General features: G+C 52.9%; 3 protein-coding genes across 6 annotated transcripts; 1 reads left to right on the top strand and 2 right to left on the bottom strand.

The window, feature by feature from the left end:
- The first annotated feature begins 411 nt into the window (after positions 1-411).
- Slc16a11 (solute carrier family 16 member 11) lies at positions 412-2912 on the top strand. 3 transcript variants are annotated; one of them, XM_075991927.1, is made up of 5 exons: positions 412-738; positions 839-1185; positions 1427-1570; positions 1786-2553; positions 2636-2912. In XM_075991927.1, the coding sequence occupies exons 2-5, from the start codon at positions 984-986 to the stop codon at positions 2863-2865; spliced, it is 1344 nt and encodes a 447-aa protein (XP_075848042.1). In that variant the 5' UTR covers positions 412-738; positions 839-983; the 3' UTR covers positions 2866-2912. The 3 variants fall into 3 exon arrangements, with proteins under 3 accessions (XP_075848042.1, XP_075848044.1, XP_075848043.1); XM_075991929.1 differs by having other exon boundaries at positions 438-738; positions 825-1185; XM_075991928.1 differs by having other exon boundaries at positions 617-738; positions 975-1185.
- A 175-nt stretch (positions 2913-3087) lies between these two features.
- Positions 3088-7539, bottom strand: Slc16a13 (solute carrier family 16 member 13). 2 transcript variants are annotated; one of them, XM_075942393.1, is made up of 4 exons: positions 6969-7539; positions 6681-6824; positions 5066-5803; positions 3088-4423 (listed from the first exon to the last, which is right to left on the bottom strand). In XM_075942393.1, exons 1-4 carry the CDS (start codon positions 7165-7167, stop codon positions 4218-4220), a joined length of 1287 nt encoding a protein of 428 aa, XP_075798508.1. In that variant the 5' UTR covers positions 7168-7539; the 3' UTR covers positions 3088-4217. The 2 variants fall into 2 exon arrangements, with proteins under 2 accessions (XP_075798508.1, XP_075798509.1); XM_075942394.1 differs by lacking the exon at positions 6681-6824 and having other exon boundaries at positions 3311-4423; positions 6969-7446.
- Positions 7540-10519: 2980 nt separating this feature from the next.
- Positions 10520-16042, bottom strand: Bcl6b (BCL6B transcription repressor). The gene is made up of 9 exons (XM_075991925.1): positions 15999-16042; positions 15267-15457; positions 14777-14998; positions 14324-14668; positions 13933-14057; positions 13235-13399; positions 13031-13161; positions 12807-12944; positions 10520-12454 (listed from the first exon to the last, which is right to left on the bottom strand). Exons 2-9 carry the CDS (start codon positions 15443-15445, stop codon positions 12338-12340), a joined length of 1422 nt encoding a protein of 473 aa, XP_075848040.1. The 5' UTR covers positions 15446-15457; positions 15999-16042; the 3' UTR covers positions 10520-12337.
- Positions 16043-19409: the final 3367 nt, after the last annotated feature.

Here is a 19409-nt window from a genome sequence, read left to right as displayed (position 1 = left end):
CTTTAAGCATCAGTTACTCCATCCATTTGTAAAGTGGGATAGCAACTTCGTCATAGGGCTATTGTAAGAATGAAATGACAAAGTGTGTGTGTGTGTGTGTGTGTGTGTGTGTGTGTGTGTAGACTGCCTGGAACATCACAGGTCTTGGTAGTGGGAAGTCATATTCCCCGTGAGGGCTTGCTAGTATTGTCCATTAGAGGCCCAGTGATTTGATGTCGGAGATTTACAGGATCCTCAGCAACAAATCCGAGAATGGAAGAACTCTTTCAGGCTTTAGAGACCACCGTTATTTTCACGCGTGGGCAGCCGGCCGAGCACTGATTGCAACCCGGCTCTTCTTGCGTGCGCAGTCGGCTGCAGGTGCGTGGGCGTGAGCCCCGCGGCGCCGGGATGGGCGGGGCGCGGCCACTCATTCCTCGCGGTTCCCTATCCAGGACTGGGGGTTGCGTGTGGATAACTCAATCCCCGTGGGACTCGGCGTCAGGCCTCGGCCCAGGCTCGGTGGATTGGCTGTCTCGCTTGCCCCCGCCCTCGGTACTCACACCCCCACCCCCACCCCGTGTCCCAGGTGGCTCGGGCCCCTGTGGTGATCTCTGTTTACGGAGAGAGCGGTCCAAGTTGGGCTCCATCTCTGCACTGGCTGGCGGCTCGGCAGAAAACTGCCTGCCAGGAACGCGGAGAAAAACCGGCCGAACCCACCTTCGCCCTGTCCCTACTCCCAACGCCGGGAGAGGTCGGGTAAGAGAAAGAGGGTGCGGGAAGGAGGAGCCTTGGCCTGGGGGATCCTGCTGTTCCCCCATTCCAGGACCTGACGCGCACCCAAGACTTCTATCCCTAGGCCTGGTTCCCGCGCCCATGCTCGGGGCGACGTGCTCACCCTGGGCGAGCAGCCCGAGGCTGGATCTCAGGGACGTCAGCTCCCTCGCGGAGGCCCAGGCGTGGAGACTTCATTCACAGGTGTCTCCCCACCCCAGCAGACGGCGATGACCCCCAAGCCGGCCGGACCCCCGGACGGGGGCTGGGGCTGGGTGGTGGCGGCCGCAGCATTCGCCGTGAACGGGCTCTCCTACGGGCTCTTACGCTCCCTGGGCCTTGTCCTCCCCGACCTCGCGGAGCACTTTGAACGAAGCGCCCAGGACACTGCGTGGGTCAGCGCCCTGGCCTTGGCCGTGCAGCAGGCAGCCAGTGAGGGGGGGCCCCGAGGTGGGAGGCGGGAACCGGGTGGAGAGGCCGTGAAGGTAGTGATGGGAGACAGCAGGCTTGATTACCAGACAACCTGAGAGCTACTGGTGGAACCAAGTTCTAGAAGAGTGGGTCTTGAGGTCAAAGGGAGGAGTTACCAGGCCAAGCAAAACAGCCAATGAGAAGTGTTGGAGATAGTTTGGGGGTCCCGGGGCATGTCTTCGTTGACTTCGCCCCCTTCTAGGCCCAGTGGGCAGCGCCCTGAGCACTCGCTGGGGGGCACGCCCCGTGGTGATGGTTGGGGGCGTCCTAACCTCGCTTGGCTTGGTCTTCTCGGCTTTCGCCCGAAGCCTCCTACATCTCTACCTCGGCCTGGGCCTCCTCGCTGGTAAGAATGGGATGCTCGTAATGCTTCAGGGATGATAATGCGGACAGGAGCTTCTTGTGGGGTAGGGGGCCGAACAAAGCGCAGTGTGTGTGTGTGTGTGTGTGTGTGTGTGTGTGTGTGTGTGTGTGTGTTCGTGCACATGGAGTAGAGAAGCAGGGCTAAGGAATGCTAGGAAAATCATCCTCGTACCCCTATCCTGTCCTATCCATTTGCAGGTTCCGGCTGGGCCCTGGTGTTCGCCCCTTCCCTGGGTACCCTCTCTCGGTACTTCTCCCGCCGTCGGGTGTTGGCGGTAGGGTTGGCTCTCACCGGTAATGGGGCATCCTCGCTGCTCCTAGCACCTGCCTTGCAGTTCCTCCTTGATACTTTCGGCTGGCGGGGTGCCTTGCTCCTCCTTGGCGCTGTCACCCTCCACCTCACACCCTGTGGCGCCTTGCTACGACCCTTGGCTCTTTCTGGTGACCCCCTAGCCCCACCTCGAACTCCCTTAGCTGCCCTTGGCCTAGGTCTCTTCAGGCGCCGAGCCTTTACAATCTTTGCGTTGGGCACCGCCTTGATTGGGGCCGGATACTTCGTCCCCTATGTGCACTTGGGTCCGCATGCTTTAGATCAGGGTATGGGGGGTTACGGGGCAGCGTTGGTGGTGGCTGTTGCCGCAGTGGGAGATGCGAGTGCCCGACTGGTCAGCGGATGGCTTGCAGACCAGGGCTGGGTGCCCCTTCCGCGCCTTCTGGTTGTGTTTGGGTCTCTGACTGGATTAGGGGTACTGGCAGTGGGACTAGTGCCCACTGGGGAGACGGAGGAGGGTTGGGGGGCTCCCCTGCTAGCCGCGGCTGGGGCCTACGGCCTGAGCGCCGGGAGTTATGCCCCGCTGGTTTTCGGTGTGCTCCCGGGGCTGGTGGGCATTGGAGGTGTGGTACAGGCTACAGGGCTGGTGATGATGCTGATGAGCCTCGGGGGACTCCTGGGCCCTCCCCTGTCAGGTAAGGGCTGAGTCTGAAGATTCGCTCAAGATGTCTGCCCCTGGGATGCCAGGCCTCTAAATTCCTTTATCCCTCTTCTCAGGTTTCCTAAGGGATAAGACAGGAGACTTCAGTGCCTCTTTCCTGGTGTGCAGCTCTTTCATCCTCTCTGGCAGCTTCATCTACATGGGGCTGCCCAGAGCCCTCCCAACCTGCCGTCCAGTCTCACCTCCACCTACCCCTCCCCCTGAGAGAGGGGAGCTGCTCCCAGTTCCACAGGCCTCCCTGCTCTCGGCAGGGGGCGCTGATCCCACCCGGGAAACCACTTGTTGATCGTTTACTTGTTTGAGCACCTTCCCTAATAAAGGCTTTTTATCTGACTCTGTTGGAAAGCAACAACAAAAACAAAAAACCATCTGAAAGCAACAGGGCCCCAGGGGCCCTGGTGGTGAGGAGGATGCCTATCCAGACAGTTTTCCTTTGCTCAAATCCTTGCCTTAAGAAGGTCTTTGAGAAGTTGTGAGCTTATCAGTTTCAATTTGCTAACGGGCATATCTAAATCTCATACTTCAAATGTTTATTTATGTGGGTTTGTGGTAGCCAGATCTCTTGGAGATCTTGGAGCTGGACTCCAGGCAGTTGTGAGCTGCCTGGTGTGAATGCCCTGAGCCAAACAGGTCACCACAAGGAACAGCAGCAATCTGCTGAGTTCTCTCTCCAGACCTACTTTTAAAAAGATTGATTTTTATTTATGCTATGTGTGTGTGTTTGTGTGAATGTATGCCACATATGTGTGGGTGTTCACAGAAGCCAGAAGAGGACATCAGATCCCCTGGATCTGGATTAATAGGTGGTTGTGAGCCACCATGTGTGGGTGACTTTGGCCCTCTGGAAGAGCAGGAAGTGCTTTTAACTGCTGAGCTTATTATTTTTTTTTCCAGCTTCCAAACTTCATGCTTTTTCTTGCATTTTGATCTGCCTTTGTTAGCCTAAGAGAAACAAAAACCCATCGGTACGGTTGTGAGCACCTGTAATCCCAGTACTTGGGTGGAGGCCAGGACTCAAGTTCAAGAGCAGCCTGAGCTACATGGTGAGGCTCTGTCTCAAAAGTACAAGAATCTTAGGTTGCAGCTTCTGCTCCCAAGCCGCCTTCCTCCACACACAGACTTTTCTCTTCGATTTCTTCCCTCTGTATCACAGGAGTGGTGGAGAAGAGGGAGGGAATGGACGGGAGGGAAGAACTCTGGGTCAGCAGGCTCACAGACATCTCTGCTCCTTTGTTCAGCGGTGACCTGTTAGCTGCCCCAAGCATCTGGACCTCCAGTTCTTTTTGAGGTTACAATTACTGTTCAGTTTCCTTATTTGCTTTATATCCAAGCGAGACCAGAAATCACATATAAAACACTAGAAGACTCTTGGCCTTTGATTTTCAGATTTGATTCAGAACTCAGTGGGCTGAGATCTCCTGGATCCTTCAGAAAAGTTGGGGAGAACAGAGGAGGTGACGTGAAAGTCATCAACAAAATACAGAGGGTTGGCACATCAATCGCGGGAACCCCAGGTCTGCTCTGGTGGAGGCAGATCAAGGATCCTAAGGCACTGTGTTTCTGAGGACGCCTTGACGGGGCAGAGGACCTGGTGCTGTCAAGCTCCGGCTTTCCATGACCACTGCCTCCTGGTGGAGTTCAGTCCTCTCCCAAGCCCTCCTCCTTGGGCAGGGGAATTTTGGTCTCCGGTGCCTCTATTACAAGGTCCTGGGGTCTGGAGGTAGAAGCTGAGATGCAGGAGAAGAAATGGGGCAAGGTGATAAGAACTCCACTCCCTGCAAGAAGGAAGGCCCCAGCCACCATAAAAGAAGCCATGTAGTTGCCTGTCACATCCCGGAGGTAGCCTGGGTCCAAGACAGAAAAAGAAACACACATGGGTGACCTGCACACTGGGGCTAATGGCCTAGATCCCACTTGGGGGCAAAGGAAGATCCATTGTCTTAGAAGAGATGCAATTCCCAAGGTAAGACGGAATGAATACGAGACTCTGGTTTCTCAACAGCCTCCCTGTAGGGAGAGCAGCCTGTAGGTATTTGGGGATCTGTGTTAAGTCAGGCGGATCTGTGTGGTTTCTTCCTGCAGCAGTGCCTCTTCTAAACCTTCAGTTAATAGTTAAGAGGGAGGTGTTTAAAAATCAGAAGGTTCTAGCATCTTGAGCATGGAGACCTTTAACCAGACATTTGGGCAGGGGCCCAGTGGGTCAAAGGGAAAAAAAGACAATGTTAGGTCAGGCTAGGTCTTCTAAAAACCCAGCCTGCAGTTCATTGGGTTGCGTTTTGTCTTCTCACTCAGACCTTCTCAGACCCAAGTTCTGTCCTCCTGCGAACCCACCTCAGGGCTGTGAGGATTGGCTCTGCAGACTGTATGCTGTAACATACTAGAGGGCAATATTAACATATGCCATATGTTAGTATGTGGGGATAGTTCCTTCCTCCGATTATGCAGCATGACATCCCTGGCCCAGCTGGCAGCCCCATTCCCCTTACCTGAGAGAGGCGCTCCCAATAGCCCCCCGATGCTCTCTATCATCTGTACCAGTCCCAGGCCACAGTAAATCCTTGCCGTCCCCACCAGCTCAGGAAGCACGGAGAAGGCCACTGGGGTCAGGGCCCCTGACGTGAAGCCGTAGGCCACAGCCAGAACCACCAGGGTTGTGGGAGCCTGAGCCACAGGGAACAGGGCTAGTGACACCCCAGTCAGGGTGGTCCAGAGCATCAGCAGTCGTGACACAGGCCCTGGAACTGCATCTCCCAGCCAACCAGAGGCGACCCGGCCCACAAGGTCAGAAATCGCAGCCACAGAGAGTAGGAAGGCAGCAGGCAGTGGGTCCCAGCCCAGGTCCTGCAGATGCGCCACCAGATGGACGTAGGGAATGAAGTAGCCAGTGTTGATCAGAGTAAGGGCAACAGTGTAACGGAGGAAGGGGCCATGATGGAGGAGGGAGGTGAGCTGGGCCCCAGGGCCACCCACTGAAGAGTCTTCAGTCAAGGAGAGTGGGCGGAGGAGAGCACCGCAGGCCATCAGGTGCAAGGAGAGGGCAGACACTAGCAAGAGGGCTCCCCTCCAGGCATACTTGCTAATCAGCCACTGGAAGAGGGGGGCAAATGCAAAAGAAGAGAGACCCACTCCAGTCAATGCCAGCCCCATGGCCAGAGATCGACGTCGAGAGAAGTAACGGGAGAGGCAGGCCAGGGTCGGAGTGAAGGTCAGGGCCCAGCCAGAGCCTGCCAAAAAGAAAAAAAAGGGGGGTGGTGGCTGTGGACTTTGGGGGTGCTCAGAACACCCAGTAATCCCAATACTACCCAGCAGAAGACCAGCCCCTGCTTTGGACTACACAGACCTGGGTATTTTAGTGCTGGTTTTGATACTTTCTAGCTGTGTGACCTTGCCTGTTCTGCTTAATCTCCCAGGCTCAGTTACTTGATCTGCAAAATGGGGTTAACACACTTTAGGGCAGTGGTTCTCAACCTTCCTAATGCTGTGACCCTTTAACCCAGTTCCTCATGTGGTGGTGATCCCCCCAACCATAAAATTATTTTCGTTGCTACTTCATAACTTATTTTACTACTGTTACTGTTATGAATCGTAATGTAAATATCTGATATGCAGGATATCTGAATGCAGCCCTTGTGAAAGGGTCGTTCAACTCCCAAGGGGGCACAACCACCAGGTTGAGAACCACTGCTTTCTGGGATCTGGGAAGACAAGAGATAATGCTCCTAAAATAACTAAAACAGAGCTTTGGAATTAGAGCCCCAACTCTACCATTTCTGGCTGCATTAAACTTCCTTTACCCAGGTGTATAAACATCGAAAAGCATTGTAAGCTTTATTATTATTATTTTAAAATAGGCCAATGATATTTCTATTTCAGTCAATACCTAGCACAATCTTAAAGAAATTCTCCCACTACACTCCATTCCGATGGGTTTGGGCTTGTAGTAGTTTCTGGATTCATTATCTTTGATTTAGTCATTCAGTTTAAGAATTCCCTTCAGGGCACAGGTTCTCCCTAAGCCTTTCTGGACAGAGGTGGAAGAAGGTGAAAATCCGGAGGCTTAAGATCTAGGCCTTGGCCTTCTGCCCTTGCCCAGGGTCTCACCTGACAGCAGCCCAATACTCAGGTATAGGTGGGTCAAGGAGGTAGCAAATGAAGCAAGCAGCATTCCCAGCGCAGCCAAGATGCCCCCAGTCATCACCACAGGCCTGGGCCCCAACTTCGTGCTCAGGGCACTGCCTATTGGGCCTGGGGAATTGGAAGGGGTTCTGCGAGGTGGTCTCCGCCGTCCTCCCACAGCATCCTCCCGACCCTTCGCCTTTCCCTGTTCTGGTTCCCCAATTCCCTCTTTTCCGAGGGTCGTAGGCCACCGCACCCAGGCGCAGCACTCACTCCCAAACTGCTGCACCGCGATCCCTATGGAAGCGATCCAGGAAACTCTGGCTGCCTGTTCCTCAAACGCCGCCACAAATTCCACGAAGAAGACACCGAAGGACCGGAGCACCCCAAATACGAGCGCCGACTGGAAGAACGCTGAGAGCACCACCATCCATCCCCAGCCCCCGTCGGGGGGCTCAGCCCTGCGCGCCATTCGGAAAGGAACAAAGCTGCAGCCCCTGAGAGCCCTTGCGAGATCAAGGCTTCAAACCGCCCACATTGACCAACCCACCCCGCAGGACTCTCGGGCGCCGAAATGTGGCTGGTCGCTAGGAAGTTACTGAGAAAGCATGGGGCGCCTGCGCCTTTCCCTCAAGAGGAGGGAGGTCTACGAGCTGGGACCTGCCACTGCCACCGATTAGCCCGCAGCTAGAATCCAGACCCGTGCCAAATGATTTCTTTAGAAGCTAGAGAATAGAACTGGGTTCGAGCCACAACGCCAAGGAGAGAGTCTGGTTAGGGATTGTGTTATCTTTGAGGATTCAGCACCTGCCTAACTGGGCCAACATCCAACCCCAAGCTCGCCAATTAGGCTGCAGGTCTCCGGAGCAGGGGGTGGGTCCGGAGGGGGTGGGCGGGATTTACAGCATTGTTCTGAACCTGCAGTGAGAGGGGCGCATGCGTAAGGAGGGACTAGCCAAAGATAGGCCCCACGTGACAAGGGACCTACGGGGAGGGTTCTGTGGGTGCTGGGATCATTCACTTTTCAAGACTTGCCAATGAGAGCTGGTGGTGGATAAACTGGTCCTGGCAGGCAGGAACCCACTTGCTTAGTGAGGCATCCAAGAATTGCCAGGGAGCGTGGGTACGAAGGGATAGGTTATGAAGTAAGAGTAAAAACTGATAGCACCTGGGGCGGCTAGCAAAGCTTTGAAAATTCTAGACCGCTGGGTCCGAGAGGAACAGAGGCAGAGGGAAGACGGGAGAGCCCAGCCTGTTATTCCAGCTGTTCCAGAGGCAGAGGCAAACTCATGGGTCAGCGTGGGCAAACCTAAACCCTGTCCCAAAATTTTAAAATAATTAAAGGTAGTATACAGTTTTGTGTAGATCCCGGTTCAATCCCTAGTGCTATGTTAAGGGGGGGGGGGCAGACTTGTTGGACTCCTGGCATTCATTTCTGTAATGAGGATTCGTTCCTTCAGTGTCTGTACCCATAGACAGGAAACTTGCAGGTCACCGAGACCAAAAATAACGGGGGAGAGGAAGGGCGGCCATCAGACCATCCAGAGTTGCCCAGTACCACCTACCCTTTCCTCCGCGGCGCTGGAAACTTTCCCTGTGCCTTCTAGTAATGGCCTTTTCCTAACCAGTTTTTGATCTCAGACTGATGTACACAGGAGACATGCCATAGCCCCGGTCACGGAGCAGTCAGTCAGCCTCCTACATTTCGCCAGGCCACTAGCACGCCCTCACCTCGTGACAGCCATGGCTTGGGCTTTTCTGTTCCTTTATTATGTACCTCGGGCTCCCCAGGACTCTGACCTTGAAACCTTGGGTTCAGAATTCATATCCAGACCAGTGGGGAAGGAGGCAAAAGAGGGGCATGGGCCAAGGAACTATGCTTTTAAGAAATCATACTGTAAGGGCTGGAGACATGGCTCGTCGGGCTTTTCAAAGCAGCAGGGTTCAACTCTTGCCTGCACCCACACTGGTCAGCACAGAGGCCTGTAACTCCTGTTCCAGGGGATCTGACACCCTCTTCTGGCCTCCACAGGCACTGTACCCATGTGGGTCACTTAAATTCACAGGAGCAAAGAAACTCAGGCCAGCCTGGGGGCTGGGGGACATAAGTTTGTCTCAAAGACCCAGGGAGGGGCTGGAGAGATGGCTTAGCAGGTAAAGTACTTGCTTTGGGAGTCTGATGTCCTGAGTTCAATCCCTGGAACATACAGAAACATGGAAAAAGAGAACTGACTCCACAAAGTTGTCCTCTGACCTCCACATGTACACATGCTATGTACATGTGCACAAAACACCATACATATATGCACAATAATAAATTAGCTCATTAAATTTATAAAACTAAAAGCCCCCTTCCTAAACCCAAGAGGTTTTTGGTTTAACATGTGGAAGTCCCCAGGTTCAATCCTTTGCACCAAGCAAAACCAAACCAAACCATATTTTTTCAGTTGCATAGATGGAAAACGAAATAACTATACCAAAACACTATGGGTCTGCAGTCTTGTTATAAGTAGACTCCTAAGAAGGGATCTGCCAGTGGTATAGGAAATAGTCAGATCTCAGGAGTCAGGAGTCCAGTCTTGAGATCTCTAGATCCAGGGCACAGTCCCAACCTTGACTTTATGACCTATTTTGTTTTTTAGATTTATTTATTACATATACAGTGTTCTGCTTCCATGTATACTTGCAGGCCAGAAGAGGGCACCAGATCTCATCACAGATGGTTGTGAGCCACCATGTGGTTGCTGGGAATTGAACTCCAGACCTCTGGAAGAGCAGTCAGTGCTCTTAACCTGAGCCATCTTTCCAGCCCAACTTTATGACTTATTACTTGGTCAAAACAGTTAATTTCTCAGTTGGTTTCCTCACCTGTAAACTGGGGAGAATACTTTTTACTTTTTAGGGCCGCCCAGAGTTAAATGAGTAAGTCTTCACTAGAATGCTTTATTTAGGATCTGCCATTCAATAGGCGGTAATAGTAGCTGGTCTTATTTTCAGTGGGGGACAAGCTAGAATGGAAGGTCACGGGGACTTTTGCTGCTTTTTTGTTTTTCAAGTATAACCTAGGTTATAAAAGAAAGAAAGAAAGAAAGAAAGAAAGAAAGAAAGAAAGAAAGAAAGAAAGAACGAAAGAACGAAAGAAAGAAAGAAAGAGAAACTTAAGCAGTCACTAAACTAGATTATCAGGGAGAACATCAGACTGAAGAAGCACAATCACACTCACCTTTGCCACAGGTGAGGCAATGTCCAGAGGGAGGCAACATTAGAATCAGTGACTTTTAGCCTTGGGCTAGAAAACACCTGTCCACCCTGGACACACAGGTCAGGGGGAAAAGACTTGTGTATTGGACATTAGCTAGATCCCAAGATATTAGGGCTGGGAGAATGAGCAGGCACACGGGCACTAACGTACTCGGCCTTCTCCTAGCTGCTCTGACTCGCCTCTGTCGTTCTTAGGGGACCCGAGCCCTACCCATTTTCTCTGGTGATGGTTGTGAGGGGTGCCTGGGTCACAAGAACCCGTGCTTGCAGATACATTTCCCAGGCTCTTGCTTTCCTACTTTCTCTCTACAGCCTCCACACCTCGGCCAGGAAGTGACTTCAGACCAGCAGGATGCAGGTGGCTCCGGATAAGCTTCGTGAAGTCACTGGTTCCTACACAATGAGCCGGAAGGCTAGGGCAGGGAAGGGAGAATAAGGACCATTGAAGAGGGCGAGTGGGACACAACAGCGAAATGAACACAGAATCCAAGTTGTTATTTTTTTGGAACCGCTTTCCAAGTTCCCAGGTGACCCTCCCCCCACAAACAAGCTAGGACACAGAGGGCAAGAGAGGCTTCTTTATTCCATGGATCTGATCTTGCAGGATCAAACATCTCACGCTGGCACTTCCCACATGCCCATCCAGTCTGCTGAACAGAAACCGTAATATCTTCGCAATATCTCCTCTGCCCCCCCCCTTCGATTCTGTATTCAGGTGATGGGGAGGGGAAGGGAATGGCTTTCTCACCAGCCCCCAGCTGTCGGCTTAATTCCTTACAGATTCAAGTCTTCTTACTCAACTCCTATCATCAAATAAGGTCCTGGGGCAGCAAGAAGCAGGACTACAAATCGAGGCTCCCGAACATCATCTAACATTCCAGACACTCCATCTAACCAAGGAACTCCATCCCTAACATTTTTATCTGCATGGCCTACACCAGAATCTGCAGCCCTCGGCTAACCTCATGCACCATCTGGCAACCTGTTCACATGGGATGGGTCTTTGGCCAACCCATCAACCAGGCTTTGAAAGCCTTGAAACATGTAATTCCAATGACAGTCCTCAATGACCAGCATGGAACTCAGCCCCTTTGTCTCCAGTGTAAAGTCCAATGTCACAGACAGGAACATAGTGGAGGAAGACTGAGTCACAGACCCAGACTCTCAGGTAAGAGAATTACCAAGCACCCGTGAAATAGGAAATTTTTAGAATCTGGTCACTTTCCAGAAGCTGTCCAAAACCAAAATAAAACAAAACAAAAACACACATTCAAAGACGAAGGGCATATTGAACCCCAAGGAACATTTGCTGCAGCTTCTCCTGCAGCAAAGGATGGGTCAGACTGGTAGTCAAGGCAAGGAATGGCATGAATTCTCCCTAGGTCGTGACATTCTCAGGAACTGGACAGATAAGAACAGGTTCTATAATCTCTGGTACAGATCTTTAGCTCTCTCCCCATGAAAATACCAATTCAACCTCAGTGGGAGGATCATGGGCTCAGCTCAGACCCTGAGGCAGACTCTGAGAGATGGGCACAGTGCATTCAAACCCGGGTGGAAAGAGCAATGGTTCAGTTTAGCTGCTATGCTTTCTAGCCAGAGAGACTACCCACCTCCATTTAGAATGACGAGGAATCTAGGCCCCACTTTCCCAGCCTTCAGGAGGAATTTATTATCCACCTAAAAAGGTTCCCATCACCCTCGAAGAGCTGAACGTTCTCTTTCCATGTCTGGTCTGCTACCGGACTTGCACCATCCAGAATACCAGAGAGGATTCCTTACCCAATCTTACATGTTCTCAGGGTCTGCCCTAGGAAAGCAAAAGGTCGCATCCTAGAACTGAAGGGACAAACCAACAAGCAAACAAACAGAAAAAGGACGATTCCAGAGAGAACGGTTACAAGGAAAACAACGCGAGACACTCATGTCAAAGGAGAGAGCCAAGCGCTAGGAAGCCCTGCCAGCAGAGCGGGGCCCTCACCTTCCGTGTCTCGGAAGACGGAAGTCGGAAAAGCAAGCAGAACGAAGGCCCTGGGGCCACCCACGGGCCTTAATAAATTATATTTACAGATAAACCATTTGGAGTGGGGGAGGGGAGTAGGGGAAGGTTCCCGGGAAGAGAGCAAGCCCCTTGCGTCTCTCCTTTTCCCCAGCCCCTAGCTCCAACCTGGATTGTGAGGAAGAGGTTTTGACCAGCAAAACAGAGGCAGATCTAGCCAGGATCTGCCACCCCTGCTCTCCTCAGTACAAAATTAGGTGACGAGTTCCTGATACCAGAGTGGCCTGGCACACTCATATCAAGACTGCCAGGGAAGCCAAGCCTGGGCCTGCAGCTTTGGCAGCCCCCTTTGGCAGTCAGTGTGGTCTTGGTGGGGGTTCAGCTATGGTCCCCCGAGGATGTGGTAGCGCACTTTAGTATTGGTAGCAGCCCCGTGTTTCTGACGCAGGTGCAGCCGTAGTTGACTCTTGTGCCGAAAATGCAGGCCGCAGGGGTCGCACTGTGGGAGGACAGATCTGTGAGGGCCCTACCCTTCCCCCAACCACCTTCAGTTGGGATGGGAAGGGGGAACTGTCCAGCTCTCGCTGACAATCAGCCCTTTAGCATTCACACCCCTAATTCCCTTGGGGCGCCCAGGAGATGGGCCTTGCCTTACTTAACAGACACATTAACACTTGTTAGCCCCTTGGGACAACACTGCCTAGTCCAAGAATATAATTATCCCTTCCCCTCTCCCCAGTCCAAGTCCCTGACTCACTTGGATTCTTTAGAAACCTAGCAGCGGTGGCAAGACCTGGCCCTGCCTGCATTTGGGGGGTGGGGATAACGATTAGGCCCTGTAGGGTACCTACATGGTATGGCTTCTCCCCCGTGTGGATGCGAACGTGGCTTTTGAGGGTCTGGAGGTGGCGGAAGCGGGTTCCGCAGGTGGGACACGGATAGGGCTTCTCTCCAGTGTGGATCAGCACGTGCGCGCGGAGGTGTGCCACCTGAGGGGGGCGGAGCCTTGAGATCGCTTCGGGGAGGGGCAGAACCCTCTCCACTCCTCCCACTTGCCTTCCTGCCCTCTCCTTACCTGAACAAAACGCGAGCCGCAGGTCTCGCACTTGTACGGTTTCTCTCCAGAATGGATGCGGCTGTGCGTTTTTAGGTTGGCTGGTCGGTTAAAACGTGCTCCGCAGATGGAGCAGCGGTAGGGCTTTTCCCCTGCAAGTAGGGAGGAAGACAGTCAGAGCGTCCCGAGAGAACGAAGGGCACCGAGACCAAGACCCCCTCCTACCTGTGTGCACTGTGCGGTGACTAGCCAGGTTGCCCTTATAGCGGAAGGCAGATCGACACAGCTGGCATTTATAGGGCTTGTCCTCGTCCCCCGGAGCTAAGGGGTCCAGCCCTGATGAGCCCCCAGCCACAGCTTCACAGTTCTGGCAGCTGAAAAACTCACCTCCTGGAGAGCAATGACAAGCTTAGTTATTAAGGCCTTCCCAGGTACCAGGCAGGATTTGTGCGCCTTTTAACCCCTAAGTTCCTGTGAAGGCTTTTGAGGACTCGTTTGGCTTACTCCCAGCCGTACAGTCAGTGAGGTGTCTGATTCAGGAGTATGTTTAGAATTGTCGATAGTGGTGACACCATGTGGAGGTTCTTGCAAGTGGGTGGAGCTTTGTTTCTTTTCCTTCTTCCCTCACTCTGGGTGACAGGCTGCCAGAGAGGCCCTGCCAAACTCTGGGCAGATTATTTAGGCCAGAAATTCCCAAACTGTACTGTTCTTTGGAAGGACACGGAGATCTTTTTTTTTTCCTTTTTATGATTGGTCCCCACTCTCGGACATTCTGACTGACGAGGTGAAAACATCACAGAAGGGTCTAACATGCGGTCAAGTTTGGGGACTTTTAAACAGGTCTTTTCTGAGGTCTTCTGATCCAGGTTGACCTGACACAGCTATACAGAGAAGCCGGAAGAGAAAGAAAGAAGGGCTCTGACCTGGTGGTGGGTGAGCGTGCTTAGAAGTTGATCCAGAAGTTTCTTGAGCCCGGGGTGTGAAGAGGTAGGAGGTATTTGCTGGAGCTCCACATTTGAACTGTGCAGTGGCAGCAGCTAGACATGGTCTAGGCAGATGGTAGGAGCCATAGAAAAGGTTAGGGGACACACACACACACACACAGGGGTGGGGTGCTTTTTTCATGGAAAATATGGACCTATATCTTCTGGAAGGGAACTAATACTGACCAATAAGTCACATCCCCTCTGGCAGTTGGTCAGGTCCCTAAAGTGGGTTAGTTTCTCTGAAACCCACCCCCAGGTAGTACGTTAATGGTTCTGCTTGCTAAAGGAGGCCAGCCTCTAAAACTCTTGGGAGTTACAGATTCTTTACCTGCTTTGGAGACCAGGCGTGGGGCCTTCTTCGCTGCTGCTGTTGCTGGAGGCTTCATCTCCGCTAGGGAGCCTGGCTTGGGGGCAGGATTGACTAGAACTCTCCCCAGCCACGCTCCCTGCTTGTGAAGTCTGAGAATTTAGCACAATAAATTTGTACTTTTTCCAGTTACAGGCCTTGGGGTCTGGGCTAGCTGGGCTTGGGGAGCCTTGACTGCAGCTTCGAGACTCAGTAGGAGGGTCTGGGTGTCCTTCGGAGCGCCTGGGGCTGCCTGGTGGAGGGGCTGTCGGGGGGCTTTGGGGTTCTGCTTCCAAGGGTCGCAGGGAGATGCCTAAAGGTTCGTAGCTAGAAAAAGTATGACGGTCATTAACACCGTTTCCTAATCGTTGCTTTTGCCCATAATACCCGGAGCACCGCTTTCACGGAGAACAGAAAAACCCATGGTTCCTTCACCTGGCTTGGATGAAGCGGTGGCATGCCTGGACTACATGTTCCATCTGCAAATAGGTAGCAGCCGCCAGGACGGCTGGAGCAGTGGCTGGAGAGAGGCGAAGCCTGGAAGTGTACATGAAGTCCAGAAGAGGGGCAAAGCCTCTGGCTTCTGGCCCGCCGGGCAGAGAGAGAACATCCACTCCGACTCCTGCTCGGCCTCGGAAAATTGAATAGAAGAAGCCACTGGAGAGAGGGCAATTGGGACATGTTAGGAGGTGGGAGACCGAAGGAGACACAGGATGCCCCACTAGTATTGCTACCCCAATTCTTGGATGCTTCCCCATGCTTCTCTTTTCTGCCCCCCCCCCCCCCGCTTCCCCAGTTCTGGATTACAGGTGCGGACCATTATTGACCATTATTCCTAACTTCCTTCCCGCATTGGATTGCCTCTGAACGGCCTTGTGACTCTGTTCTCTACCCAGTTAGCCCCAGGAGCCCTACCCCCTCGAACCTGCAGGCAATAAGAACTGCCTTGTGCGCTCTTAGGGGTTGCCCGCCAACCAGCAGCGTGACGTCAGTGAGGATCCCGCGCAGGCGCAGCTCATTCAGATTGCCAAGCACGTCGGAGGAGTGGCGCGTGAACTCTCGGACGTAGCCCAGCGCTCCCTCTGGGGCCGCTGTGGAACCCATAGCGACCCAGGCCTGCGCCAGCCACGAAAAAAGTTAGGGGATCCAGGCACGCCTAGGACACAATCCCTTTTCTGCTGATGTTTTCTTTCCGGGGTGTTCATAGAGCCAACGCCATCAGATAGGGGGCCCAGCATCAACAGCCCCACTTAATTCATCTCGTTCATTCTGCCTTCAGCGGTAGCTTCCTTCCCTTTGCTGGATCGCAGAGTTCTTAGAGCAAGTTAGAAATTCTCGTACCTCCGCCTGGAGGATGGGCGCGAGGGCTCCCGCACTCCCACACGTCGCGCGCTGGTTCACTCTAGGTACCTCATCGACTACCTTCCTTTTCCCTGCTTTCTGGCGCGCCTGGGTCACAGGTATCAGACCTTGCCCGAGGACCTCATATGATCTGCAGCCCACACCCTTCCATGCCCATGCAACTGCCATTGCTAGATCCCATACTCCCCAGTCTCTTTTTAGAACAATTTCTGGGATTCAAGTCTTATTACCATCAACAAACCCCTACCCACTTTGGGGACCCAGAAATCTGATTTCTTCAAGGTCTGGTTCTTACCCCTGTCCTGCAGGGGCTGCGCCTTCTCTCCTCGAGGGGGGCGGGGTCTCTCTTCTCTTTCGGCCTCGGCTCCTTTATCCGGCCGGGATGTCGGGGGCGGGGGTAGAGGTGGGGTGAACCCGTGGGTTCGTATCCTTCCTTCCTCTTTCGCTCTCCAGATGGTGAGCCTGGGGCGGGGTCTCTGTCTCAAACGCTGTATCGCGGGGTGGTCGTATCATAGGGGGCTTTGGTTCGTTAAATGGGTACCCGAGAATGAGAATATTAGAATTGGGGAGGCGGTTAGTGGTATGGAAGGTGGTAATATGGGAGCCTTGTGTCGTCGGAGGACCCGGGACAGCGAGAATTGAGTTTTGGCTTTTGGAAGAGGATGCGAAGAGCCTGTTGAAGGAGAAAGGGGATACCGTAAACCTCCGCTTTCTAATGTACTGAATTCAGGGAGCAAATAGAGAGCCCAAGCTCTCGGGTTTGGGCAGGCAGTAGTGGATTCCCGAGGGGGATCTCAAACAGTGGGAGGAGGCGTGATTGACAGGCAGGGTCCACAAAGGGGGGGGGGGGGGTGACCAGGCGGAGTAAGAAGAGGGCGGATATGATTTCTAGTTCGTTTCCTTCCATTGTCCTGCGACCGGACGGCTCCTGCAGCTGCTTCCCCTCGAGGAGGTGGGGAAAGCCCCGGGTGGGGACCGAGAGACGCTCGGGAGACCTAGGCGTCCGGCCTCTTACTCCCGATTCTTTTCTGAACCCTTTTAGGAATCCAGAAAGACAGACTCCCGCCCAAAGCTCTGCTGCTCTCCGTCAGTCCTAGCTCACTAGGGCCTCGAGCACCCGCCTGTCGGCTGCGCTTATAGTCTGGCGGGACGCCGGGGTCCAGCGCGGCAAGTAGGCAAAGCTCGGCAATGTCTGCATCCTTCCACGAGGGGGCGGACGAGCACAAGCCTTGCTTCGCCCCTAGGTCTCCTCCTGGCTGGGGATGTGCTCAAACCAGAGAGCTGGATGCTTGCAGTCTGGGCTACCTTAACCTTCTGCTGCCTTCTCTTGGCGAAGAGTTTACTCTGCACCTCTGTCTCTTAGTGTGGCACTAGGTAGAGGACAGGAGAGTTAGGATCTCCGAAGGAAACTCGAGTTGGAACCCGTGTGGAATTGACCTTGGAATGAGGGGAGAGGTTGGGACAAGGAGTGGGGTCTTGAGCCTGGGAACACCGGGTTATCTTTTTCTAATTGGACAGACACTGCTATCCAGATGTCTGTAGAGTTTTGAGTGAACATTAATTGAACATCGGGTGGAGTAAACGAGAGGACTGAGGAGAAAGGCAGGAAGAACGCGGGTAACCTTATTTTAAGTCCTCCATCCAGGAGATGGGCAGGGACCACACCCCTTAGATTTTGTTTGGGGAGCCTTGTGGTGGGAAGACAAGGTTCGTTTTAAAAAGAGAGGTCAGAGCTGAGCCCAGGAGCAGAGCGTGAGCTCTGTGGTTATGGGGTCAGGAGTCTACGCAGCTGGCCTAGAATGAGGGAACACTCACGGTGGAGCAGCGTAACTAGGCCTGAGACCTCTCTCTCCTGTTCCAGGGACTTTTTTGTTTGTTTTTTTGTTTGTTGTTTTTGAGCAGATCCACAACAAACAAAACAGTAGACCAGCTGAGAATCAGGGATAACCTAAGGATTCGGGATGAAAATGTGTCTTTACTTTATCAGGGTTATTTTGGTCTCTATCCAATTTTTACCTCCAATTTTGAGGTGTAAACATCAAGGGCTCCCTTTGATGTTCGCTTGGAATTAGGTATGTGGTCAGTTTTGGGGTGTCATAGGATGCTAATAGAGTCCATGGGGCCTGATTTTTAGTCTTGAGAGCTAAGAGCAAGCTGGAAGCATGGGACTGGTCTTAAAGGTTTGGGGAGGGGGTTCCGATGACCATGATTTGAGACTATCCATCTCTGTTATTTTGGTCTACTGGGAGAGTCTTCCAGGTGCTCTCTGTTTCAAGGTTTAAATGAGATTGTTTGGGGACATAAAATTGAACTTGGAGCTTTTAGGAAGCAAAATTACATTAAATTGGAGGCAGAGCAGGAAGCTAGGAGCAAGTTTGAAGGCTTTAATAGTTGAGAACTTGATAGGGGGACAAAGTTTTATATTTGAATCTTGTGGAAACTCATTTTGAGGGGAGGATATTCCTGTGTACCTGTTTAGGTCTGGAGCTCTTCCAGAGGAGAGACTATGAGAACCCCCCCTCGTAGGATAGTTTGGGGGTGTCCGACTTCGGGGTGTTTTGTCATTGGCCACACTTGGTGAAGCGGAGATGGATCGTAAATTGAGATTGATTTGGAGGCTCACCTATTCTAGGGTGCATTTCTGGTTTAGGTTATCTTTTGCTGATAGCCCCCTCTCGCCCCAGATTCCAGAAAGTTCTATTTTAGTGAACCCCCAAATAGTTTGAATTTGAAGGGAGAAGCCTGGAAAAAGCAGTTTGTTTCATCATAGAATGATTAGTACGTGGCTTATAGAGCTGAGGGGGGAAAGGTGGCTTCACACTCTGAACCCCAATTTCTTATGGAAGAAAAAAAATCTGTGGAGGAAAATGGGGTGTCTCATGTTAAAGTGGGTGCTTCTGACCAATATAGTGCTGCTAAAACTGGCAAGGAGGGACTGTAGTGGACTATAAGGAGGTGATTCTTGCACCCTGGTTTTTTAGGATAAAAGCCCCAAACAGAAAGCCGACAGAGGACTAGGAGTGAGGGTGAACTGAGGGGGGAGGGGTTCCCAACGGCAGCAGGGGCTAGAGGGTAAGCCAGGCCAGATATTCCCGCCTAGGTCCCTGTTCTCTTCGGCTCTCCACCCCTCTCTCCCTCCCACCGCCCACCCCCCCAACCCAAGGAAAAAAAAACTGCCTGTGCAATAGCAATGGCAGATTCCAGTCCTCCAGGCTTTCCTAAACCACCACCGAGACCAGCCAGGGGGGAGGGGAGGGGAGGGGAGAATCGGGCTTTCCTGCTTCCTTGAGACAGGGGCAATGAGCTTGACCTCTTGGCCCCTAGCCCTCTAAAGAGTGTCCCCCGGTCTGGAAGCCAGGTGTCCTGGACCCTAGCCCCCAAGCGGGGGGGCCTGGAGAAACGGGGAGGAGGAAGGAGGGAGTGACTTCCAAAATTGGCATCGGGACAGAGCAGGGCTGGCGGGAGGCAGGAGAAAGACAGAATTTTCCTGAAAAAACGGGGGTATCTAAGGACCCCAAATTTGGGTAGCTAGTCCAGAACCGTCTTCCCAACATCCTAGATTTTTTTGGGATTTTTTGGGGGCCCCGGGACCCCTCTAGATGGGGTGAGGAATGTAGTGTTGGGGGAATCTGACTGGGGCATTGCAGCTGCCTCTCCCGCCGAGTTGGAGACGGATGGGCTGGGACGGGTTTTGGGGGGGTGTCCC

This window comes from Microtus pennsylvanicus, chromosome 11 (assembly GCF_037038515.1).
Source record: "Microtus pennsylvanicus isolate mMicPen1 chromosome 11, mMicPen1.hap1, whole genome shotgun sequence".
NCBI lineage: Eukaryota > Metazoa > Chordata > Mammalia > Rodentia > Cricetidae > Microtus > Microtus pennsylvanicus.
The sequence above is the reverse complement of the archived record's forward strand: the minus strand, read 5'-3'. Positions and strand labels throughout refer to the sequence as shown.

Coding starts and splice junctions, on each gene's coding strand:
- Slc16a13 (XM_075942393.1), bottom strand. CDS start 7,167: ATGGCGCGCAGGGCTGAGCCCCCCGACGGGGGCTGGGGATGGATGGTG. Junction 6,825..6,968: donor CGCGGTGCAGCAGTTTGGGA/GTGAGTGCTGCG, acceptor CCAATTCCCCAG/GCCCAATAGGCAGTGCCCTG. Junction 4,424..5,065: donor ATTGGGAGCGCCTCTCTCAG/GTAAGGGGAATG, acceptor TCTTGGACCCAG/GCTACCTCCGGGATGTGACA.
- Bcl6b (XM_075991925.1), bottom strand. CDS start 15,445: ATGGGTTCCACAGCGGCCCCAGAGGGAGCGCTGGGCTACGTCCGAGAG. Junction 13,400..13,932: donor GCACGCTCACCCACCACCAG/GTCAGAGCCCTT, acceptor ATTGCTCTCCAG/GAGGTGAGTTTTTCAGCTGC. Junction 12,945..13,030: donor GCGGCTCGCGTTTTGTTCAG/GTAAGGAGAGGG, acceptor CGCCCCCCTCAG/GTGGCACACCTCCGCGCGCA.
- Slc16a11 (XM_075991927.1), top strand. CDS start 984: ATGACCCCCAAGCCGGCCGGACCCCCGGACGGGGGCTGGGGCTGGGTG. Junction 1,186..1,426: donor GGCCGTGCAGCAGGCAGCCA/GTGAGGGGGGGC, acceptor GCCCCCTTCTAG/GCCCAGTGGGCAGCGCCCTG. Junction 1,571..1,785: donor CGGCCTGGGCCTCCTCGCTG/GTAAGAATGGGA, acceptor ATCCATTTGCAG/GTTCCGGCTGGGCCCTGGTG.